Genomic DNA, 19392 nt, shown 5'->3' with positions numbered 1-19392 from the left:
AGGGCCAAGGGGTAGTGGGCAAGGGCTAGGGGTAGGGCCAAGGGCTAAGGGGTAGTGGACAAGGGGGGTATTGGGATTGGGCCTAAGTGAGGCCCGTTCTAGCTACTGTATTACAGCGGGATACTGTCAGTTGGGAAAGTCAGCTATCTACCTGTGACCGTCATATGTTAGGTGTTTCCTTTTGTGGTCACAAATGAAAGAAAAAACAAGAAGAGGAGAAAAGGGGGTGCTGCAGGGCCTCAATGGGCTTCTTTGCCTGGGGCCCTCCAGAGTATAGGATCACCACTGCTCAGGACAGAGACAGGACTGCGCCCTGCAGCGTTCTCCCTGGTGTGTGACTTTTTGAGAGAGGAAGACAGACAAGGAAACTCAGGAGTAGCAGGACAAAAGCCAGGTATGGCAGCTGTATTTCTTTTAAATCCCTGTAACCCTTAAATCCAAATAAAGCTTAAAATCTGGAGTTTTTAGCTGTAGTCTGCGCTAATTCCCTTCATCTAAAAAAACGTGGAAATATAAATAAGACAGATAATTTCTTTGATTTTATAGATAAAGATGTCACTGGATGTCAGTTTAACATCAGAAAGACATTGGACTCTTGTGTCTTATGTTAGACAGACGTTAAATTTTGGTTGGAATGAAAATCACGATAATGATGATTTAAGTGTCTAATGGCATTAGAATTTCATATTGTGTAGAGGTTAACATTATGACATTTTGCTGAATCTGGTTTTGCTCTCCATACTTTCCAGCTTAAAGTCGTTATTCTATGTGGCGTTGGCCTGAGAAGTTTGGAAGACACAACTCAACTCAACTTAAAACAAACAAAAAATAATAATTTGTCATCAGTATTCTTCATCAAATTGATGATGGTATTCCACATCTTAATGTAGAATTTTGGTCACCCAATGCTGCAACCTAAATGCAACCAGATATCAGCACCTAATGACACTGGTGGCCAGCAACACATTTTGCACCCGGTCTCCCTCCTGTCATTGAATACCGGTGCTTGGGCAGTAACTTCTGGCGTCAGACACCGACGAAAAACAGCTGTCTTTTCACATTGACATGACACACGGCCGATCACCATTATTCAGTAACAGCACCCGGCTGTGTCATGGGAAAACGTGGCCAGACAACAAAGTAAGTTAAGGGGGCGAAAGTCCAAGTAGGGTGTATGGGAGAGCACATGGATGGGTCCAACAACAAAGACTTTCACCTGCGAGGCTGGTGTTCGCATCCTATATGAATGTAAAGCCAAACGCTGTTCTTTTTTCTTAAACCTAACCATGTGTGTGTTGGCTAAATGTAACTATGTGCGTTTGTTGTTGAAGGAAAATATGTCAATAAGTGGTGTTGTACCAACTAAATACTTTTATTTTGAAAGAGACTGTATGCAAACTGTACATTTCCTGTAAAAGCAGTGTATTTTGAAAACAGACAGTTGACACAGCGTCCCAGAACATCAGCAACCAACGTATCCAGGGTACCTTGCACGTCAAATCTCGACATGGAAAGTCCATGACCAAAGATCGATATGAGAAGAGGTCAGAGTGAGAGTGTGTTGTGGGAGGACATCACATCTGACATGTTGCTAGTGATCCCTCACTGTACAGGAAAATTGTGTGCCCACAACTGTAGGAGGGTAAAAGTTAAAGCAGGAAGTGGGCCTGCAAACTGTGATGAGTGTTTACACAGATTCTGTTTGAAAAACCATTTTACTGCTTAGCATTGTTTTCTCTTTCAAATAACTTTGACCAACCAAGGTTTGTCTTCAATCAGTCTGATCAAGGGGTCCCTAGCTACTGTATCAAACCAAACAACCTGATTTCAGTTAAGGTGTTTGTTGTGCTGCTAGGGGTAAATTAAGGACTGATGTTTCATTTTTTCAGTAACAGTCTGTCTAGTGCAGCTTGAAATGATCAAAACAACACTGTTACCATTCTTCAGTATAACAGCAACGAGCAGTGTTGTGATGTTTCTGTGATGGAGCTCAGTCTTGGTGCCACCACAGTCTCAGAGCACACAGAGCAGAAACACAGAGCAGAGAGAGATCATGGCCTTGGTATTCGACCCTGTTAGCTCGAGCAGCACCTGAGGGACTGGATCCACCTGCCTGATTGGACCAGGACCTTTAGAAGTTACCCATTGTTAATATCACTGCGAATTGTATGGACGTCCGTGCCCCCCCTCTCCCTCCCCCGCCCGCTCTCCATGCTCTTAAAGAAAGTTGTCTGCAGAACATCACTGACTCTGTGGTTGTCACAGTCCGCTCAGACCCCCATACATCATGGAGGCTGTGTGAGAAATGAGTTCCTTTTCTTCCTCTGAAAGCTCCACAGCTCTGTAAACTGTGACTGTCGACATCCTCCTTGGTTCACGTTCACACACAGACACAGACACAGACACACACACACACACACACACACACACACACACATACACACAACTGATACAGCAGTGCTTCTGCAGTAAACACAGTGACAAAGTAGTGTGTTGGAAATGGCTTTAAAGGACAAGAAATGGAACAAAGTTTCTGTCAAATTTACGTCAACTTTCTCAGTGTCATGAAACTGGCTGAGGAGTATTGTATCCTCAGTCAGCCAGTGAGAACAGTTCAACACTGCAAACCTAATGTTATGGCTCCCTCTACTGTAATGACAGGGAATGGAGCGACAAAGGACCATCATGAGTTGATGACCATGAAAACACTGCATGACATTAAACTGAGAATTCTCAAAACAGAAAGCGAAAAAGATTTCTATCACACCCCCATATATATCCACCAGTGGGGTGTCTCTACACTGTGGACACTTATCAAATTATATCTGTCTAAATGGGAAACATCAAAATACAGCCTGTTTTTCAGTTTCATGGAGTAAAATACTGATCTGCTGATGTAAAACCAGTTTGGAGCAGGATCTGAAACACTGCCAATGGACACAGGATAAACTGTGGGCAGCCCAGTCACCAGAAGAAAACGTGCTTTGTTGTTGCCAGGCAACCACCCCAACACCCCCCTACCATAACCTTCCTGTGTAACCAATCTACCGTTTATTTATCATTATTATTATTATTATTATTTTTTTCACAGTAATTAGTAACTAGTTCCTAAAATGAACAGTCAGAGGATGCTTGCTATAGCTCTGGTTGAGGGTGAGAGGCTGTCAGCAAATTGTTTGATTGATTGATCTGTGTGGGTACATAAGACCCTGAAAAAGTGAGTGGATCATGGGAAGTACCACCAGTTGGTCCAGAAACTTCACCTCTATGATGGCCATTTCCAGACATATTTTAGGATGACCCAGGGGCAGTTAGACAACCTGCCATGTCTCCATATTGGGCCTAGCATAACAAAAATGGTCCTGCCGAACAGTTGAACTGAGCACCACCACTTTCTCCGTCATTGTTTACCAACTGTAAACTTGTTGTCATGACCACAACAGAAGGCTCGCCTCTCAAATCATCCAATTAGACAATGGTGGGGAAAAGTGGAGATGACGTGGCACACTTTTAAGCTCTGAGTGGATGTTTTTATTAACCAAAGTAGTTCAGAGCACTCCGTCAAAAATACTAAGTGCCTAGAGCGCAGACGTGAGGTACGTAGGTAAGACTAATTAACTCAACATATCCTCATACAGCAGTTTGCATGATATCCATCAAATAAGTGACCCACAAATGACATTATGTACTTAGTGTAAAGTTATGGAGGTTAGGTTTAGGCAAGTAATTACTGTGGTTGGAAACATGATGATGATGTACCTTAAAATGACTCAAAGTTTACCCAAAATCCAGTTCTAAATGCCAGTCTCATGGGGAAAGTCCTATGTTTTGTGACCCATCCACGACCAGATCCAAGACTGCTTCACACTTTATTCTTTACTGCCATTAGCACATTTGTCACATGATCACAGCCTTCCAAATTATGTGGATTATGCACAAATTACTGGCTCATCATTAAAGGCACCGTATGTAAGAATGTGGCCAAAACGGTTACTGCACTCAAATTCAAAATACTACTGTGAGTCGTGTCCACCTCCTGTTCGAGCAAGTCCGGCTTCTCTGCTGCTAACGCTGCTGCGTAGCGGAGGAGGAGCCAGCTGCTAATGCTATGTACCAGGACACTGCTGCTTGCCGTGCTGCTAACGTTTGTTTCTCAAAAAAATCAGTCGGGTCGATGACCCACCTGCACATGGGATACAATGTATGATCAAAAATTGAAACAGTTGAAAGTATTCGAAATGCCCATCCCCATCCAGCTATGATGCTAGTTAGCCAACTTTGGCTAAAGCTTATCTGTCGAGGAGAAGAGTAACCACTTCGACATCCGATTTCAAATTCTTCTCCGCTTTCAAGCGTCTCCACCGTTCAAAAGCATCTCCTATATAGACCCTCGCTTTGCCTTGAGTTTTGTCTTGACGTTTTTGGGAATCATAACGAGGTCGTTTGGGTTTAGTCACACTGTCAGCCATTGTAGCTCAGTCATAATTGGCAACCCGGATGCTGAGACTCTACTGACTGTGTGACTGGTAGACGGCAGTGGGTGGCGCAACAGGCCAAAACACAAATTCAAAACATAAAAATGATTTGCGGACCTTCAAAAAAAATTTTAAATGCGAAAATTCTTCTCTGTTACATATTAGGAGGATTTTACGACTATTTGCTTTAGATTTCTTACATATAGCTCCTTTAAGTGAGATTTGTATGCATTTTGGTGGATTCATTTTCGTAAGAAAACGTACAAGCAGTGCAGGGGAACAGCCTAATTACCTAGTTGGTGAGCCAAGAACTTTAACTTTTACCTTTTGTCTCTCTTCTTAGTTTGATGTAAGTTGTTGGACTGCTAGATAGACAAAATATGTCTCTGGGTTATGTTGGTTTTGACTGGCACTATGTCACTGTTTCTAAATGAGTGTGCATTTACAAATTGTAATGGTAGCATGATTCAGGCTAGGGAACAATAATTAAAAGCTGTTTATAGAATTTAGAGGGGCAATCACAGAATCCCACAAAATGACACCTGTTAACATCAGATAAACTTATTAAATACATATTTATTCATTCAAATCTTTGAGGACAGAATAAATTACATACAAGGCATTAAGGCATTATTTTAGTTCAAAAGACACTCTCTTAGTCAAATATTTACCATGTAGAAACATTACATATAGCTACATTATAAAATAAACAAAATTGAAATAGAACACAGATGAAATAAAACCATCCAATCTGGAGCTCAAGCTCTGTAATATGCAGTCATCCAACAAAATCCCAGTTTCCCTTCAAATCCCATTGAGTGCTTTCCCCAGCAGACAAATAGACAGGGCTGAAAACATAATCTCCCTTCAACCTTATTTAGCAGAAATAAAAAAGATTGTTGCTTGATTAATAATTATTCCCTTCTGTGTATAATCTGGTGATAATTAGAATACAGTGAGCAGTGCAAAGATCCCATAGAGTAGGGCACATGGGTAAGCCACCAGCAGCTGCTGGCCCTCCATAGCCAGGGTGGAGATGAAGATCTTGGAGGCAGAGAGACTACACCAACAAACTGCTAACAAGGCCAGAACTGTGCCCAGGGCACCTCTGTCAAAACACAAAGAAGGAATCAAATTACTTTAACCAGGGAGTCAACCTGACCTGAACTCTGCATGTTAGTTTCACCTGACTGTTTTCTTTGTCGGTTTGACCAAAAACTGAGCATTAACATGTTTATTTGTCCACGGACTATTTTGCTGGCGCTGGTGACAAACTTGGTGGCTGATTGTTGAATGGTGGTATCAGTGTCAGGAGCTTTGGGAGTGTGGGAGTAGCTAGTAGGGCTGAGCGATAAAACAGTAACGATAATTATCTCCATATAAGTATCCTTGATAGAGATAATAAGTATTCGATAAATCCTTTATGTAATTAAACCACCTACAGCCCACAGAGGGGGCAGTAATGCACCTTAAATGCCAGTTCAGTCATGACCGCATTGGTCAAAGAAAACTTTATTTCCATTTGCAGTATTATATTTGGCAGTATGGCTCTCTTCTGGGGTCTCTCTGCCTTTCAGACATGTGTGCTCTCTCCGTCCTTCCATGCACCTACATGGAAAGCCCGAGGCAGAGAGAGCACACCTCTCTGCCCTTCCATGTGCCTAAATGAAAAGCAGGGAGAGCAGCAGCAAAGACCCCCTGGGAACAGAACAGAGCCAGCATCAATGACGAACAGAAATGACACTGGTAAGTCAGACACAACATGACAAGGAGGAGCTGGGGTGGAATCGGGTTGCAAAGCAGCTTGCAGAGGAAGCCGCAACAGTAGGCAGGCCATTGCCAAAGTTTAGATAGGATGCCTTGAATGATGTTTGCCAATTGGTTGCACAGAAAGGAATCATGTGATCTATCAACTGACTCACTTCCATTGGTCATCTGATCTATGAATTGATTGGGCTGCTTGAGATCAACTGATGTAGCTGGGATGAGAGCTGAGCTTGACATTGTGTCCTGCCTGAACTAATGCCATGCACAATCTTCTAACTGCCATTAACCAGAAGAAGAAGAAGGAGCAGCCTGAAGTTAGCAATAGTAGAAGAAGAAAATGGGACAAGCCATTAACAACATGCAACACGTTCATAAAGTTAATTTTAGTATGATTGTTGAGATCATGTAGACCAGCACTACCTCGAGATTGAATTCACCACATAGCGTTAGCTTCAGTAGCTGTATGGGTTGTTGACTCGTCTAATGCTAATGGTAAGTTAGCAAGTTACTGTGACTAACTAACCTGGCTATTTCATTAGAATGACATGATATAACATGACTAAAGGTAACGTGAATACAACTTTCATGCATTTTCTCATCCGTAAACATGACTTCTGCCACAGTCACGTCAGATAGATATTCATCAGCAATAAATGACCACACATTACCTCACGGCATTATCAAAGTCTATCTTCTGTTATTATTTTGATTGAAAAACGGCACAAATTACTCACTCTGGGGGTAAGACTTGTACATAAAATATGAAAGAAATTGTTTTGTCTATTTATTCTGTTTATATTTTCAGCTTTCAGCTTGTCAGTGTTTTAAACAGTCTGCACAAAGACTTTGTCTATTAATTTTCTTATGTATTGACATTATTTTGATTAAAAATGGCATAATTTCAGATTTGTGAAATGTTCTACTGTTTGGTAAATGTTTTTCATATTTTGACAATAAATTAAAGTTTAAACCATAATTAACAGTCCAGAATCTCAGAATTTCAATCAGAAGCAAATATTTGCCTTTAAACTTAAAAGAAATATTGATTTTGACTTTTTTGTATCGATATTGACTGATATTATTATTTTTTTTCAATTTCAAAGGGGCATTATCAATGGCTTTAGATCAGAATGCCTCTGGATGCAATTGGATAGACCTACAGCCAATCAGAGCAACGAAAGGTGACATAGCACTGAGCGATGCACAAATGTAAACAAGTGTTGTAGTGTCCCTGGGATGAGGGTGTGTGAGCCAAAAATGATGTTATCATGTCTTTTTTGTAAAGCCGGAAGGCTCTGCAAGTTGCCAGTCATCGTCTGAAACATTCCCCATATTTAATAATCAATTGTGATTAACCTGAGGCGGGCCAGGTTGACTGGAAATCTGTTTAAATGGGTAGGAGACCTATCTGCCAGAGAAAATAAAGCATGAACTTACAGATTTATCTGGTTCCCAGGCAAAATATTAATAACTATGTTAGAAAATGTCTGTTTGGTACAAGCCTGTGTACATAGGAATTTTAAGATAGAAGTTAACTATGATGGCAGCTAACTGTCAGCGAGACATTTCAGCAAGAAACATCCAATCACTGAGCTCACTGAGCTCAGCAACATGTACCGCTAAAGGTGAGAGAAAGCGAAATATAACACATAGCACACACAAGGAGCACCCTTCAAAAGCCCATATCTAACCTATTTTGTATATGTTAACAGAAGTTAGAGGTGTGATCTCTGGGCTGCATACCAGCCCAGAGATCACATACCATACTTAATTTCCATCAAGTGACAAATAGAAACATTATAATAACAAACAAAGACAGAATGGACTTACTGCAAAGAGTAGAAGACAGCAAATGCAGAGAGGACCACCATAGGCAGGAGGCAGTAGCCCAGGACACTGGCCACACAGCCATAAGACACTGCCACAGAACTCATCAGACTCAGCAGAATGTACATCCCAATACAGGCTGTAGCACTGATCCCATACACATAACCAAAGTGGGCTTTACCTGCCTGAATATATGGGGGTAAAGAAGCAGACAGGAATTGGTTATGTCTTACAACTGTACGTGACATACAGCAGTGAATGCCGAACAGGGTTCCTAGTAATGGTCACATATTTGGTTGAAACAGGCAGTAGCAGTAGCTCACCATCATTAAAGTGATGCCCAGTGCAATGCAGAAGAGGATAGGACCTGTTAGATCAGTCTCGTTCATAATGCTGCCATCTGCAGGCTTCAAAGGGTTCAGCACCGTCAGTGTCTTCTGCCAGATGTGATCAAAATTGATGCCAAGTTCTAGACAATAAACAAAAAGGAGGTAACTCTAAAGGACTGTTAGTATGGAGTGCCAAGTGGCTTTTATTTGGAGTTTGAATACAGGGTTGTTGCTCAGTGATGAGTTCCTCAGCTGTTTTCTTGAATCAACAACACAGCTAACGTCTATATGAATGGGCCATTGCTAGCTAGATTTCACCTAATACAACATGGATAGTTTTAATGACCCAAAGAAAAACATTTTGTGCAAATGCAGATTCTTTTTACCCTCAAGAAGGCTTGGTTCCTCTTCAAGAGAATCTGTTCCTGTGCTTCCCACAGGTTGGTAGAACTGTTCAGTGTACTGCTGCTCCATGGAAGGATCCAGAGCACCCGGCACAAAACCCTGTGTTCCACTGAAAACAACAGTTGCAAGAAAAGATGTTTAAACTCTCACAGAAAGCGTAATCAGTAATGTTATATTAGGATTTGTTTGGTGTAAAAAGTTGAGTATTTGGAGAACATGCTTTTACAAAACCTGCCACGCCATTTTTTAAAATTCCTCCATATCCCAGAATGTATGTTAGTAGCCCCAGTGAAAAGGCCTGAATGCCTGCTGCTCTCAAAAAGAGTCAATCTATGATCTACAGAAAATCTTCACCATGAAGTCAAAGTGAAAAGAGACTCAATACTTTAAAATTAATAAAATGTGTAAGGCTATGGTAAGACCAAATGCAACTGAATTAACTGATATGTCATTCACCATTACAATGGAGGATTCACAACAGTCAGATTCTAAAGAATGTACAGAATCTGTCCAGCAACATTCAAGATGTCCTCAATGGATTAAAAGTAACAGTCGTAAATTATATTTAATTTGATTTTTAAAAAGAAAGGAGATCTGTCATTTCAAGCTACCTTCTTTGTATAAATTAGGAAACAGTTGCAAAAACTGCAGAAAGAATATTTTTTCATCCAGATGGTGAGAAAAGTCCCCCCCACCTTCAGAACAACAACTAGCAACCCTATGACCTGAGGCATTATGTTTACAGGTTGTCCATCTGTTCATCCATCAGTCATTCTTATGAACATGATATCTCAGAAACGCCTTGAGGGAATGTCTTCAAATTTGGCACAAATGTCCACTTGGATTCAAAAATAAACTCATTAGATTTTGGCGGAAAAAGGTCAATGTTACTGTGATCTCACATTCTTCCCATTTTTGTGACTGCTATATCTCAGAAATATCTGAGGGGAATTTCTTCAAATTTGGCACCAACATCCACTTAGATTCAAAAATAAACTGATTAGACTTTGGTGGTCGAAGGTCAATATTACTGTGACCTCATTTCCCTCCCATTCTCTTGAATGCGGTATCTCTGGAATGCCTGGAGGGAATTTCTTCAAATATGGCACAAAAATCCGCTTGGACTCAGAGATTAATTGATTAAAATTTGGTGGTCCTCGCAAACACCTTTTTGGCCATAACTCAAGAATTCATATGTTAATTAATGACAACATTGACCACAAATGTCTAATAGGATAAAATGATAAATTTGTGACATTTTCTGTTTAAAAGGTCAAAGGTCAGCCTCACTGTGACATCATAATGTTCTGCAAAAGTACTCTTCTGTCCATTATTCAACATCATATCTCAGGAACAGGAGGGGAGACATTTGGTCAGATGCTGAATTAGTGACACTAATCTTGGGTGTGCAACTTGAAACTGTAATAATTATATAGATCTTCTGTGCTGCTGGGTTGAAAATGTGTGTGAAGCATCTATGTTTTGCCCAAAAATACACTTTATGCCTTAAATTTCTCTTCATTTCCTATGTCAGTCTAAACAGACATGGATGTCAACTGCAACTAGACTGGCTGGCGGAGGCGTAAAGCCATGGGGCAGTAATTCTAGTTTTAAAGGTGCCCTTTTGCATTTCTGTTTACATTCAGTGTTTGTCACAAAACACATTGTGCAAATCTTTGAGTTCTACAAACATGTTGGATCTTGCAGTCTTCTTTGTTGACATATAAAGTGTGTTCCTAAATGTGTTACAGCCATCTGTTGAGCAATAGAAAAGTATGAAACCTTTGGCTGCAATGTGTATTGCACCACCCACATGCACACATGTGTGCACCTTTACCTTTAGCTTTAAAACACATTCTGGGTTCTAGTGATATTGTTTTCCAGATAATCAGATGCTTATCTTGATTTGAAGGAGATGGTGAGGGGCAAATATAAGGATATCCTCAAAAGTCTGAATACTTACGTGTCATAATAAGCAGGGTTTGAGGAATTGTAGGTATCATAGTAGGACACAGTGTTACCCTGGTCATCTATGTAATATCCTGTCTGGTAGAAGTCCTGCTCAAGGTTCTGAAAGTCCCCCATGCTAATCAGAAGAACAAAGTCAGGACACGTTAAAACACAATATGGCTGTTCACAAGCAACAGAACAGAAATAAAGTACCACTCCATTAAGTGTAGAGAGAAGGACAGCGACGCTTCAGTGAATCAGCTCACTGACTCAGCCACTGAATGTCAAATATCTGAGCTAGTGTTAGGTCTTGTGCCCCCCTTTAAAAATATTACCTCCACACTCAAAGTGCTTGCATTTTACATTTATATCTATTAGTGCCATAGAAGGAAACTAGTCAAAGCAGCCAAGTTAAATTTGATTAAAATCATATTATCAAGAACACAAGCTGCATGCTTCTTTTACTATACAATAGGGAAAATACCCATCAAGCTGTATATTGTTTCCACTGGGCTCACATTCACTGGGTTCAAATGTCCCTCTGGACTGAAAACCCATCTCTTTGACAGCCTGTTATCTCAAAAACAAACGATCATTGCTCTGAAGTCCCATGTCTCCAGCAATACACACTACCTGCAGGTAGACAACCCAATGCCAGAATCTTTTTTGCATATTTGTCAACAACACTTTGATGCATGTGTGGTTAGATTTAGGCACAAAACTGCTTAGTTACCATTCAAAAAAGATAATGTTTTAGCTTAAAACACCAACATTTGGTGACACAAAAGTCACTGGAAAAGCAGGGGTGGGTTGGTGAAAACACCAGGGTCCGCAGGCTCCAACACAGCTTGGAAACACCGCCAAGAGACACTGTGAAGGGTCAGTAAAAAACCCAAGGATTGGTGGCTGAAACACAGCAGGAATATCAAACTTAACTGTACATAGTATGTATTTTCAGAAAAAAGGGTCTTCGGAGTCTTTGTGTTTTTTTGGGTAATGAAGTGTTTGAGAAATGGGCTTTTGGTCCAATAGGACATTTTTCAGACTAATGTGGTTTCAGAATTTTGGGCCATTGGAACAATGGTGTGGCACCAAGTGTATGGCCATCCCGATTTTTTGTAGACTTGCAAATTCTTTTTTTTTTTGTCTGTTTTAATTGTGTGTTTGTGTCTGAATAATTCTGAATCTTTTTAGTTTTGAAATGTATGTATACATCAGATTCTTGGACCATTTTTACAGCAGACATTCTGTCTTGTCATAGTAGGACAAGCACAGGTGGAGCTAATAATAATAATAACTAATACATTAATAATGGCTCTATCCCAGACATTATACAGTGTAATTCAGCATGCAGCATGCTATCTGTGATACCTATGATTCAAATGTCAAACACATGTGCTGTGAAAAAGGTCTATTCAACTTAAAGGGGCTTTATGGGAAATTCATAGTGTTTGAGTTGTCTTGACATGGTTCTCAACATGGACAGCTATCAGCTGACAGTGCTAACTCCATAAACAGCGCTAAACAACGGCAACAGTATTGACAAAGCTAACAGTGTTAACCATGGAACCTGAGGGAAGGCGCTACACTACGCATGCACTAACATGCACACATGGCTGAACCAGCTTACCACAACAAACCACAGAGAAGTTCTGACTCATGGAAAACTCTAAATGTATTTGAGTGTTCATAAGAGCATACAGACCTACAGACCACACAACAGCCTCTTCTTTTGCCAGTTCTTTTTCTCAGTAAACTCACCTGTTTGCGTCTACAGTACAATCAAACAGTGTAGAAGGCTTCTTCAACGCCACTTCACAGAGGAGTGTGCTGTTGTCAGAGCAGACATGTGAAGGCCAGTCTGGATATTCTATTAATAGTTGGCTATATTTGGATTTGGTCTCAGGGATATGACACGTGCTTAGCACCTCTTTATTCTGTGTCTACAGACTAAAACTGAAAGGCTGCTGTATATGCTTCTTGTTTTATTATTTACTTAAAATGCAAGCACTGTCAAAGTAATGTACAAATATGATGTATACAGTGTATAAATAGCCCTTATTTGCATTTTTTAGTGGCATGAATATCTGAACAGATTCAACAATAACTTTCTGATTGAAGTAGGATTCGTGGCATTGGAATTCCTTTAAGCAGTCGGCATGAAAGTTTTTGTGATCTTTTTTTTGTAGAATAATACTCTAATTGACACATTAGAGTAGCTTTGCTTTGGATCAAATGACTGAATCCATGAAACAGGTTATACTAATATTATGCAGCTATTACCGATATTTTAAGGAATCAAACAGGGGATATATATATCATAATGTGAAGTCAAATTATCTGTCAGACTGTCAGAAATGTTATTGTTCTCTCTGATGCAATTTGGTAAATGCCTCGGCCACTAAACTGATGTTTTTTCCCCCTAATACCTTCATGCTGACTTTACATTATTAGTCGAAACTTATGATTAAAAAAAATACACTGAATGGATCTCTTGCAACACACTTATTTTTTCATCAGGTTACTAATGTGTAAGTCATACTATACATGAATAGCCTATTTTAGTGGAAAATAATGGCAGTAATAGAAGGTGGTGCAGTGACTCAAATTGAATACCAAAATGTATCAATACACCACACACACCTTTTAGAAGAATAGAAGAAGCACTAAAATCCCATATGAAGAGATGTGTCCAGTGAAGTGATATATTTTTGTACTAAATTTGAGACACTGGGACACATTACATGGAAGCTGTTAAAAAAGCTGCCATTATTTTCTATTAAATTATCTATGTAAAATAAATAGACTACACAACAGTGAGAAAAATAATGTGTGATGCACAAGACCAATTTAGTTATTTTTTTAAATAGGCTGATAATTTCTACCAAAATTGGTGAGTCAGCATAGAGGTATTGAAAAAAAAAACAAAAAAACAACATCAGATTGGAAAACTGACTAAGAAGAAGACAAATACTAGGGATGGAAAATTACTAAGTATCAATAAATAAATAGGAATAATACATAACAATAAGATAAATAAATAAATAAATACATGATGAAGAATCAGTGATAAATAAATGTTAGAATAAATAAATCAATAAGTAGGAATTAATACAGACATAAATAAATAAATACAGAAAGATATACGATATAATATACAAATACTACAAAATAGATAAATGAATGAATCAGTTATAAATAGACAAAGGCATAAATAAATGCATAAAAAATAAATACATTTTGAAAATTAAACAGGCTGTATATGGTAAACATTCTACATTTCTACACTTTTGTGTAACACACACACTATGTATATATACATAGTAATGGGGTATTTATAAACTGTTAATATCCCTGTTTAATGTTAAATTCATTTAAGCATTTGTTTATGTTTTTTTTTATTATTCATTTATTTCCGTGTTTTTCCTGTTTGTTTGTTTTTTTTCTTCTTTTAATAGAATAAAATGTATTAGTTGATTTAAGTCATTTGTCGATTTGTTGTCCTTCACAGTTCGTTGGGGTAGATTTCAGTACTGCATTTAGAGGTTCCACCTAACAGCTGAGGCTGGGGCAGCTTAACATTCACCGTGTGTCAGCTGAAGGAAACATTAATATTTCCTGGTCGCAGCTGTTGAATCCTGCGGCAGTGTGCAGTGTTTCATCTCACGCGCTGCAGCAGTGCTGCGCAGGACTGACTCTCCTCAACTCTCCCAGAGCCGGAAACAAAACAAGTGTGTCATGTGATTTCTGCTTGTACCTCTAGTCAAGTGGGAAGCTGCTCGATGTAAACTCAATTAAAAAGGATTAAAAGAAGGTATGTCAACCCATTTACTGTTGTAATATGTATTCTGGTTTTATCTGTACAAATTAATGTAGCATGCAGAGGTTAACTTAACGTCAAACACTTGGTAGTTTAACGTTATTTAGTAAAGGAAGTAACTTCACGGTTAGCTAACGTTGGATATCGCTAGTTATCTCGCTAATTAGCTAACATGTTAGCATGCTTTAGTCCACTTTAATTGAGCCTCAGTTTTATTAATAGACAGTGTCAGCTACTTGTCATCGCTGAGGACGTTTAACAGAGCCTGTTTTCTCCCACAGCTGCTGAGCGCTCTGGATAACATCATAAAACATTGGCCGCCATGGCTGATGTGAGTATTGTCTGTCACTCCTCTTCCACTTAGCTCGGTCAAGAGCCCCTGGCTTTAGCACTGAGGAAAAAATCTCATATATTTTGTGATAGCTTTATTTCATCTTTTTTAACCTTAAGTTTGCTCCACACCAGAGAACACTTTGTAGCTTGACAAGCCACCAGCTGTAACAGTGACGTACTGAAGATGGTCGCCTGTGTCTCTGTCAGTAAGGTGGTCAGTGACAGTCATGAGGAACCTTGTCTAACTCATCTAACATTTGTCTTCACAGGATCTGAAGAGATACCTCTACAAACAGATGCAGAGGTGTGTATGATGAATGTTACAACACAATGCTAAAGCTACGTTTGTGTCACAGCTGACGGTGAAACAGTCTGAATGTATATGTGTTAAGTCATTTGTTAAAAACTACCATCTGTTCTCTCACAGTGTTGAAGGTCTTCATGCTATTGTAGTGACAGACAGGGATGGTGTCCCAGTGATCAAAGGTAAGAAAAGAAAAAATACTCTATTTCTCTTATTATGCATTTCCACTACACCCCCAGTTTGTGTTGCAACTTATTTTACCCCTAAGCCCTTAATAGGCATGCTGTCTGCAGTATTGCTGGTTTCATCTGTCTGTTGAAGTGATGGCTTTTTGTCATTCATACATACAGTGGGTCTTTGTTAAGTAAATGTTATTGGTTGGCCGTCTCTGACCTTTCATAGGCTCAGTCGCTGGTATTTTTTAATTTATAAGGATGCACCATATTGGATTTTTTGCCGTTATCCATCATGCTGATATATAACAACTTATTTGGCTGATAACCATTACGGATATCGACATTCTTTTTCCCTACCAAATTTTGGTGATCATCAAGCCTCTGTAGTGGAATTAACATCATATTATACATGCATACTCTTATTGTGATGGCACAGCAGCAGATGGAGACATGAAATAGAATGCTTTTCAATGTATGCAATATTCATTCATTGTGCAAAATAAAAAAAAAGCATGTTGGCCAATGCTCATAGTTAATTTTAAAGCCAATATCGGCTGATACCATACCATACTGGGTAAACTCCTCTTGTACATTTGTACTCTGATTGAACAGAGATCTGACTGTAGCTATAGTCTGAGATCTCAAGAGTACATTTTTTAATGTGTTGATATTTGGCTGTAACTTTTTTTGTATGCTGCTGTCTTACCTGGACTTACCTGGTTAAAAATGGGTTAAATTAAATTAAATAAAAAATGAAGACTCTCTTATAACATAACAGGACCAGATAGAGATGTAACGTGTGTGATATTTGGCACCAGGTTTCCCTGTATATCCCTTACTATATATTGTCATCAGTATCATTTTTTGATAGAAATAATACAATTTTGGTTTTCAGTTTTCTGGCCCTCAATCATAGTCAAAAATGACAGGATGGCAGGGAGAGATTCATTTAATTTTTATCCACTCACATGCTGCATGTAAAGCATAACATTTATACTGTTAGCAGTTGCTATAAATAAAAGTTAAATGAAGGTAGACAGATGATGGTCAGATGATTATTTTGGTTTTAAGAGGGTATTTCCTTTTGCCTCATATCATGAGGGCATGTTGTGATTGGAAACACATTTTCACGGACTGATGTGACATGAGAAGAATGTCATATAACAAAGTCATGTTATTACAGAGCTCTTAGAAGGCAGCATGCAACATGCATTTAGTCTCTGCCTGTGTGTTTAACCGTGTGCTGCTGTAGCCTCTACAGTCACATTCAGTGCAGACATGAATCATGTTGGAAGCATCACAGGAATGGAACATTCAATCTCATCAGATAGCTGTCACATCTTGGAAAGATGAGTAAGGGGCTTGTCCAGACACAAGACTGTCGTGAAAGAGTGCCATAACATCTGCATAATCAAATGCATGTATGAAAGTGGCTCTATGTTCCTACTCAGACTAACTGACAGCAACCTCTTTCTGTCCCAGTCCTCCTTGCTTTGCCCTGCTCTCAGATGGCAGTGTGATTATTCGCTAACTGCCTGTTGGCTCTAAAAGTAGATTCACTGTAGAATGTTTCAGCTCTTTTTTCTTGTAACAGAGAAGAAACAGCAACAATAAGCGGTTAAGCAGGTTCAAATGACATGAAGTTATACAGTAAAAGTTATGAGAAATCTTAAACCTGCAGCATATCATTAAGGATCAGTCTCACTGATCTCACTCCTGTCATATGAAAAAACTATGGTGTGAACATAAAGGAGAAAGAGCAGCCATTCACTGTCCACAGAGTTTATTGTTAACACTGCCTCTGTGTTTCTGCAGTTGCCAATGACAACGCCCCAGTCCACGCCCTCAGACCTGGCTTCCTGTCCACTTTTGCTCTGGCCACAGATCAGGGCAGCAAGCTGGGCCTCTCCAAGAACAAGAGCATCATCTGCTACTACAACACCTACCAGGTAATATCTCATCATCATCACCATTGTTACATGTCGTAGAGATGACCAATTAGGCAATATCACACGAGAGGGAGTGATTTAGTACTGTGTATCAGCATCGGCTGTTTCATATACATCCCTGCATATGACACACAAGAGCTGTTAACAGTCAGACTTCAAATATCTGTTCTAAGGGTGCTGTCAGACACACTGAGCCATCAGTTAGCTGACCTTTGCCTATAATGTTTTAGTTTTCAGATAAATTTATGTTGATCCCCTTTTCCTTAAGTCTCCCCAATTTTGGTCTAACATGTCTTTTGTGTCTCTGTTTTAAACAGATTGTGCAGTTCAATCGGTTACCACTGGTCATCAGTTTCATTGCCAGCAGCAATGCCAACACAGGTAAATTCACTGTACAAGCCTTGATAAAATGTAAATGGGTAAGTTGTGTAAAAATTCACCCTGTACAGTTGCGGTGAATGTTGAAATTAGCTATAGAGACCTAAAATGTTCTTTGTACCAGGCTGTAAACATGTTTATTTTTGCTAAAGTTGGATGTTTTAACATGGGGGTCAATGGGGATTGACTGGCTTCTGTAGCCAGCCTCAAGTGGCCATTAGAAGAACTACAGTATGTGGCACTACCGCATTGTCTTCAGTTGTCAGCCCCATAAGTTGTCACATATTCTTAACAAAACTGACTGATTGAACATGGTGGAATACCTTAATTTAAACGTTCCTTAGTGAAGATACACTTCACCAAAGTTAACCAAACACTTGTCAAACAGTATATGTGCAAGGGTTCTTTCTCACTGCTGTTGTTACACAGTATTCTGTGATCTGTCAGATTTTGTGTCCTGTGGCAGTGCAACAACCATTTCACCTAAAGGCAACATTAAGTGCATTTGTCTTTCATAGTAGATTCTCTGTGGTTTCACTTATACAAAAGAACCTTACTCTTCAACAAAAAAAGTCTATCCCTGTAGTGATTTTTGCCATAATGTTGTCAGACACTTAGAAGCCTGTCAGTGGCAAAAATCCGCACTTTTAGTGGACGTAAATTGAAGGTGCACAAATGCCCAGAGTGATTACATTGCAGCCTGTTTTGCTGCTGCTGTCTGAGGTGGTTTCTCTAAATACTGCACGTGTTTTTAATTGATCTTTAGTCACTTAGACACAAACACATGGGAAAATGGGCTCCAGGTTGAAAATACCAAAGTTATTTTTAAGTGTACATCAGAAAAACACAACAATGATGATTTGGCTGCCCTTTTAGCCTTACCTTTACGACTGAATACTGTGTGTAAAGTTAGTCCTCAGGGTGGCGCTAGAGGAAAGTTCATGAATTTGTTGAACATTCTCCACATGTGCCTCTCTCATTTGCATGGTGAAGTAACAGCAGTACACTCTGTGTGTCCTCAGGTCTCATCATGAGTCTGGAGAAGGAGTTGGCTCCACTAATAGAGGAACTGAGGCAGGTGGTGGAGGTGACATAAGCTCTGAGAGACAGGAAAACCCTGAGCAGGATCCACAGCAGAATCACCAGACCGGATCACATCCTGCTCTCTGAATCTCTCTCTGTCTCTAACGGTGCATTCAGGTGCTGTGATAACCTGTCTGGGGGTTTTTACAGTTCCACGTAATGTTAACGTCTTCATCTGTTTACATCATGATTGAAATTTTCTGTACACTTTTTGTCCTGTTGACTTTGCTTTCTGCCATTTTCTGTAGAATGTGGGTGCTTCCCATCAGCATTTTCACAGCTAAGACAGTTTATGTCAAATCAATTGTCTGAATAAATGTTTCATTTTAAGCACCCAAAGTGGTTTCCCTGCCTTTTTCATTGTTAAGGTTTTAATGTAAATACATAGAGTTCACAGCATAGTCTTATTTAAAGCTCAATTTCTCCATACACTGTCATTTCTCAATAACAACAATCCATCCTTTGTTGGAGGGTTCGCCTGAAATTTTTTTCCATTTGATGACCTTTTGAATATAAAATGTCATTACTTCATCATTGTATCCTATTAGACATTTGTGTGAAATTTTGTCAGAATTTGTGTAAATTCTTGACATTTG

General features: G+C 39.4%; 3 protein-coding genes across 5 annotated transcripts in view; 1 reads left to right on the top strand and 2 right to left on the bottom strand.

The window, feature by feature from the left end:
• The window catches only part of LOC117267614 (protein YIPF7-like), a 33539-nt gene extending 20932 nt beyond the window's left edge, over window positions 1-12607 (bottom strand). For 2 of the 3 annotated variants that reach the window (XM_033643624.2, XM_078174872.1), the window contains exons 1-5: window positions 12515-12607; window positions 10767-10889; window positions 8785-8912; window positions 8393-8538; window positions 8073-8254 (exon numbers count right to left, since the gene is read on the bottom strand). In XM_033643624.2, the coding sequence (XP_033499515.1) occupies window positions 8073-8254; window positions 8393-8538; window positions 8785-8912; window positions 10767-10888 (578 nt within the window). In that variant the 5' untranslated portion in view covers window position 10889; window positions 12515-12607. Of the gene's footprint in view, window positions 1-5031; window positions 5584-8072; window positions 8255-8392; window positions 8539-8784; window positions 8913-10766; window positions 10890-12514 lie in introns of those variants that run through there. The other variant, XM_033643625.2, reaches the window with a different exon arrangement.
• dapp1 (dual adaptor of phosphotyrosine and 3-phosphoinositides) overlaps window positions 1-19392 on the bottom strand; it is a 579028-nt gene that overhangs the window by 530664 nt on the left and 28972 nt on the right. The gene's annotated exons all lie outside the window — the stretch shown is intronic.
• Window positions 14435-19135, top strand: lamtor3 (late endosomal/lysosomal adaptor, MAPK and MTOR activator 3). Its single transcript, XM_033642252.2, has 7 exons — window positions 14435-14567; window positions 14855-14904; window positions 15176-15210; window positions 15334-15392; window positions 17202-17335; window positions 17653-17716; window positions 18736-19135. Exons 2-7 carry the CDS (start codon window positions 14896-14898, stop codon window positions 18807-18809), a joined length of 375 nt encoding a protein of 124 aa, XP_033498143.1. The 5' UTR covers window positions 14435-14567; window positions 14855-14895; the 3' UTR covers window positions 18810-19135.

This window comes from Epinephelus lanceolatus, chromosome 15, assembly GCF_041903045.1.
Source record: "Epinephelus lanceolatus isolate andai-2023 chromosome 15, ASM4190304v1, whole genome shotgun sequence".
In the NCBI taxonomy this organism is placed as follows: Eukaryota; Metazoa; Chordata; class Actinopteri; order Perciformes; family Serranidae; genus Epinephelus; species Epinephelus lanceolatus.
This window is presented reverse-complemented; position numbering and strand designations above follow the sequence as displayed.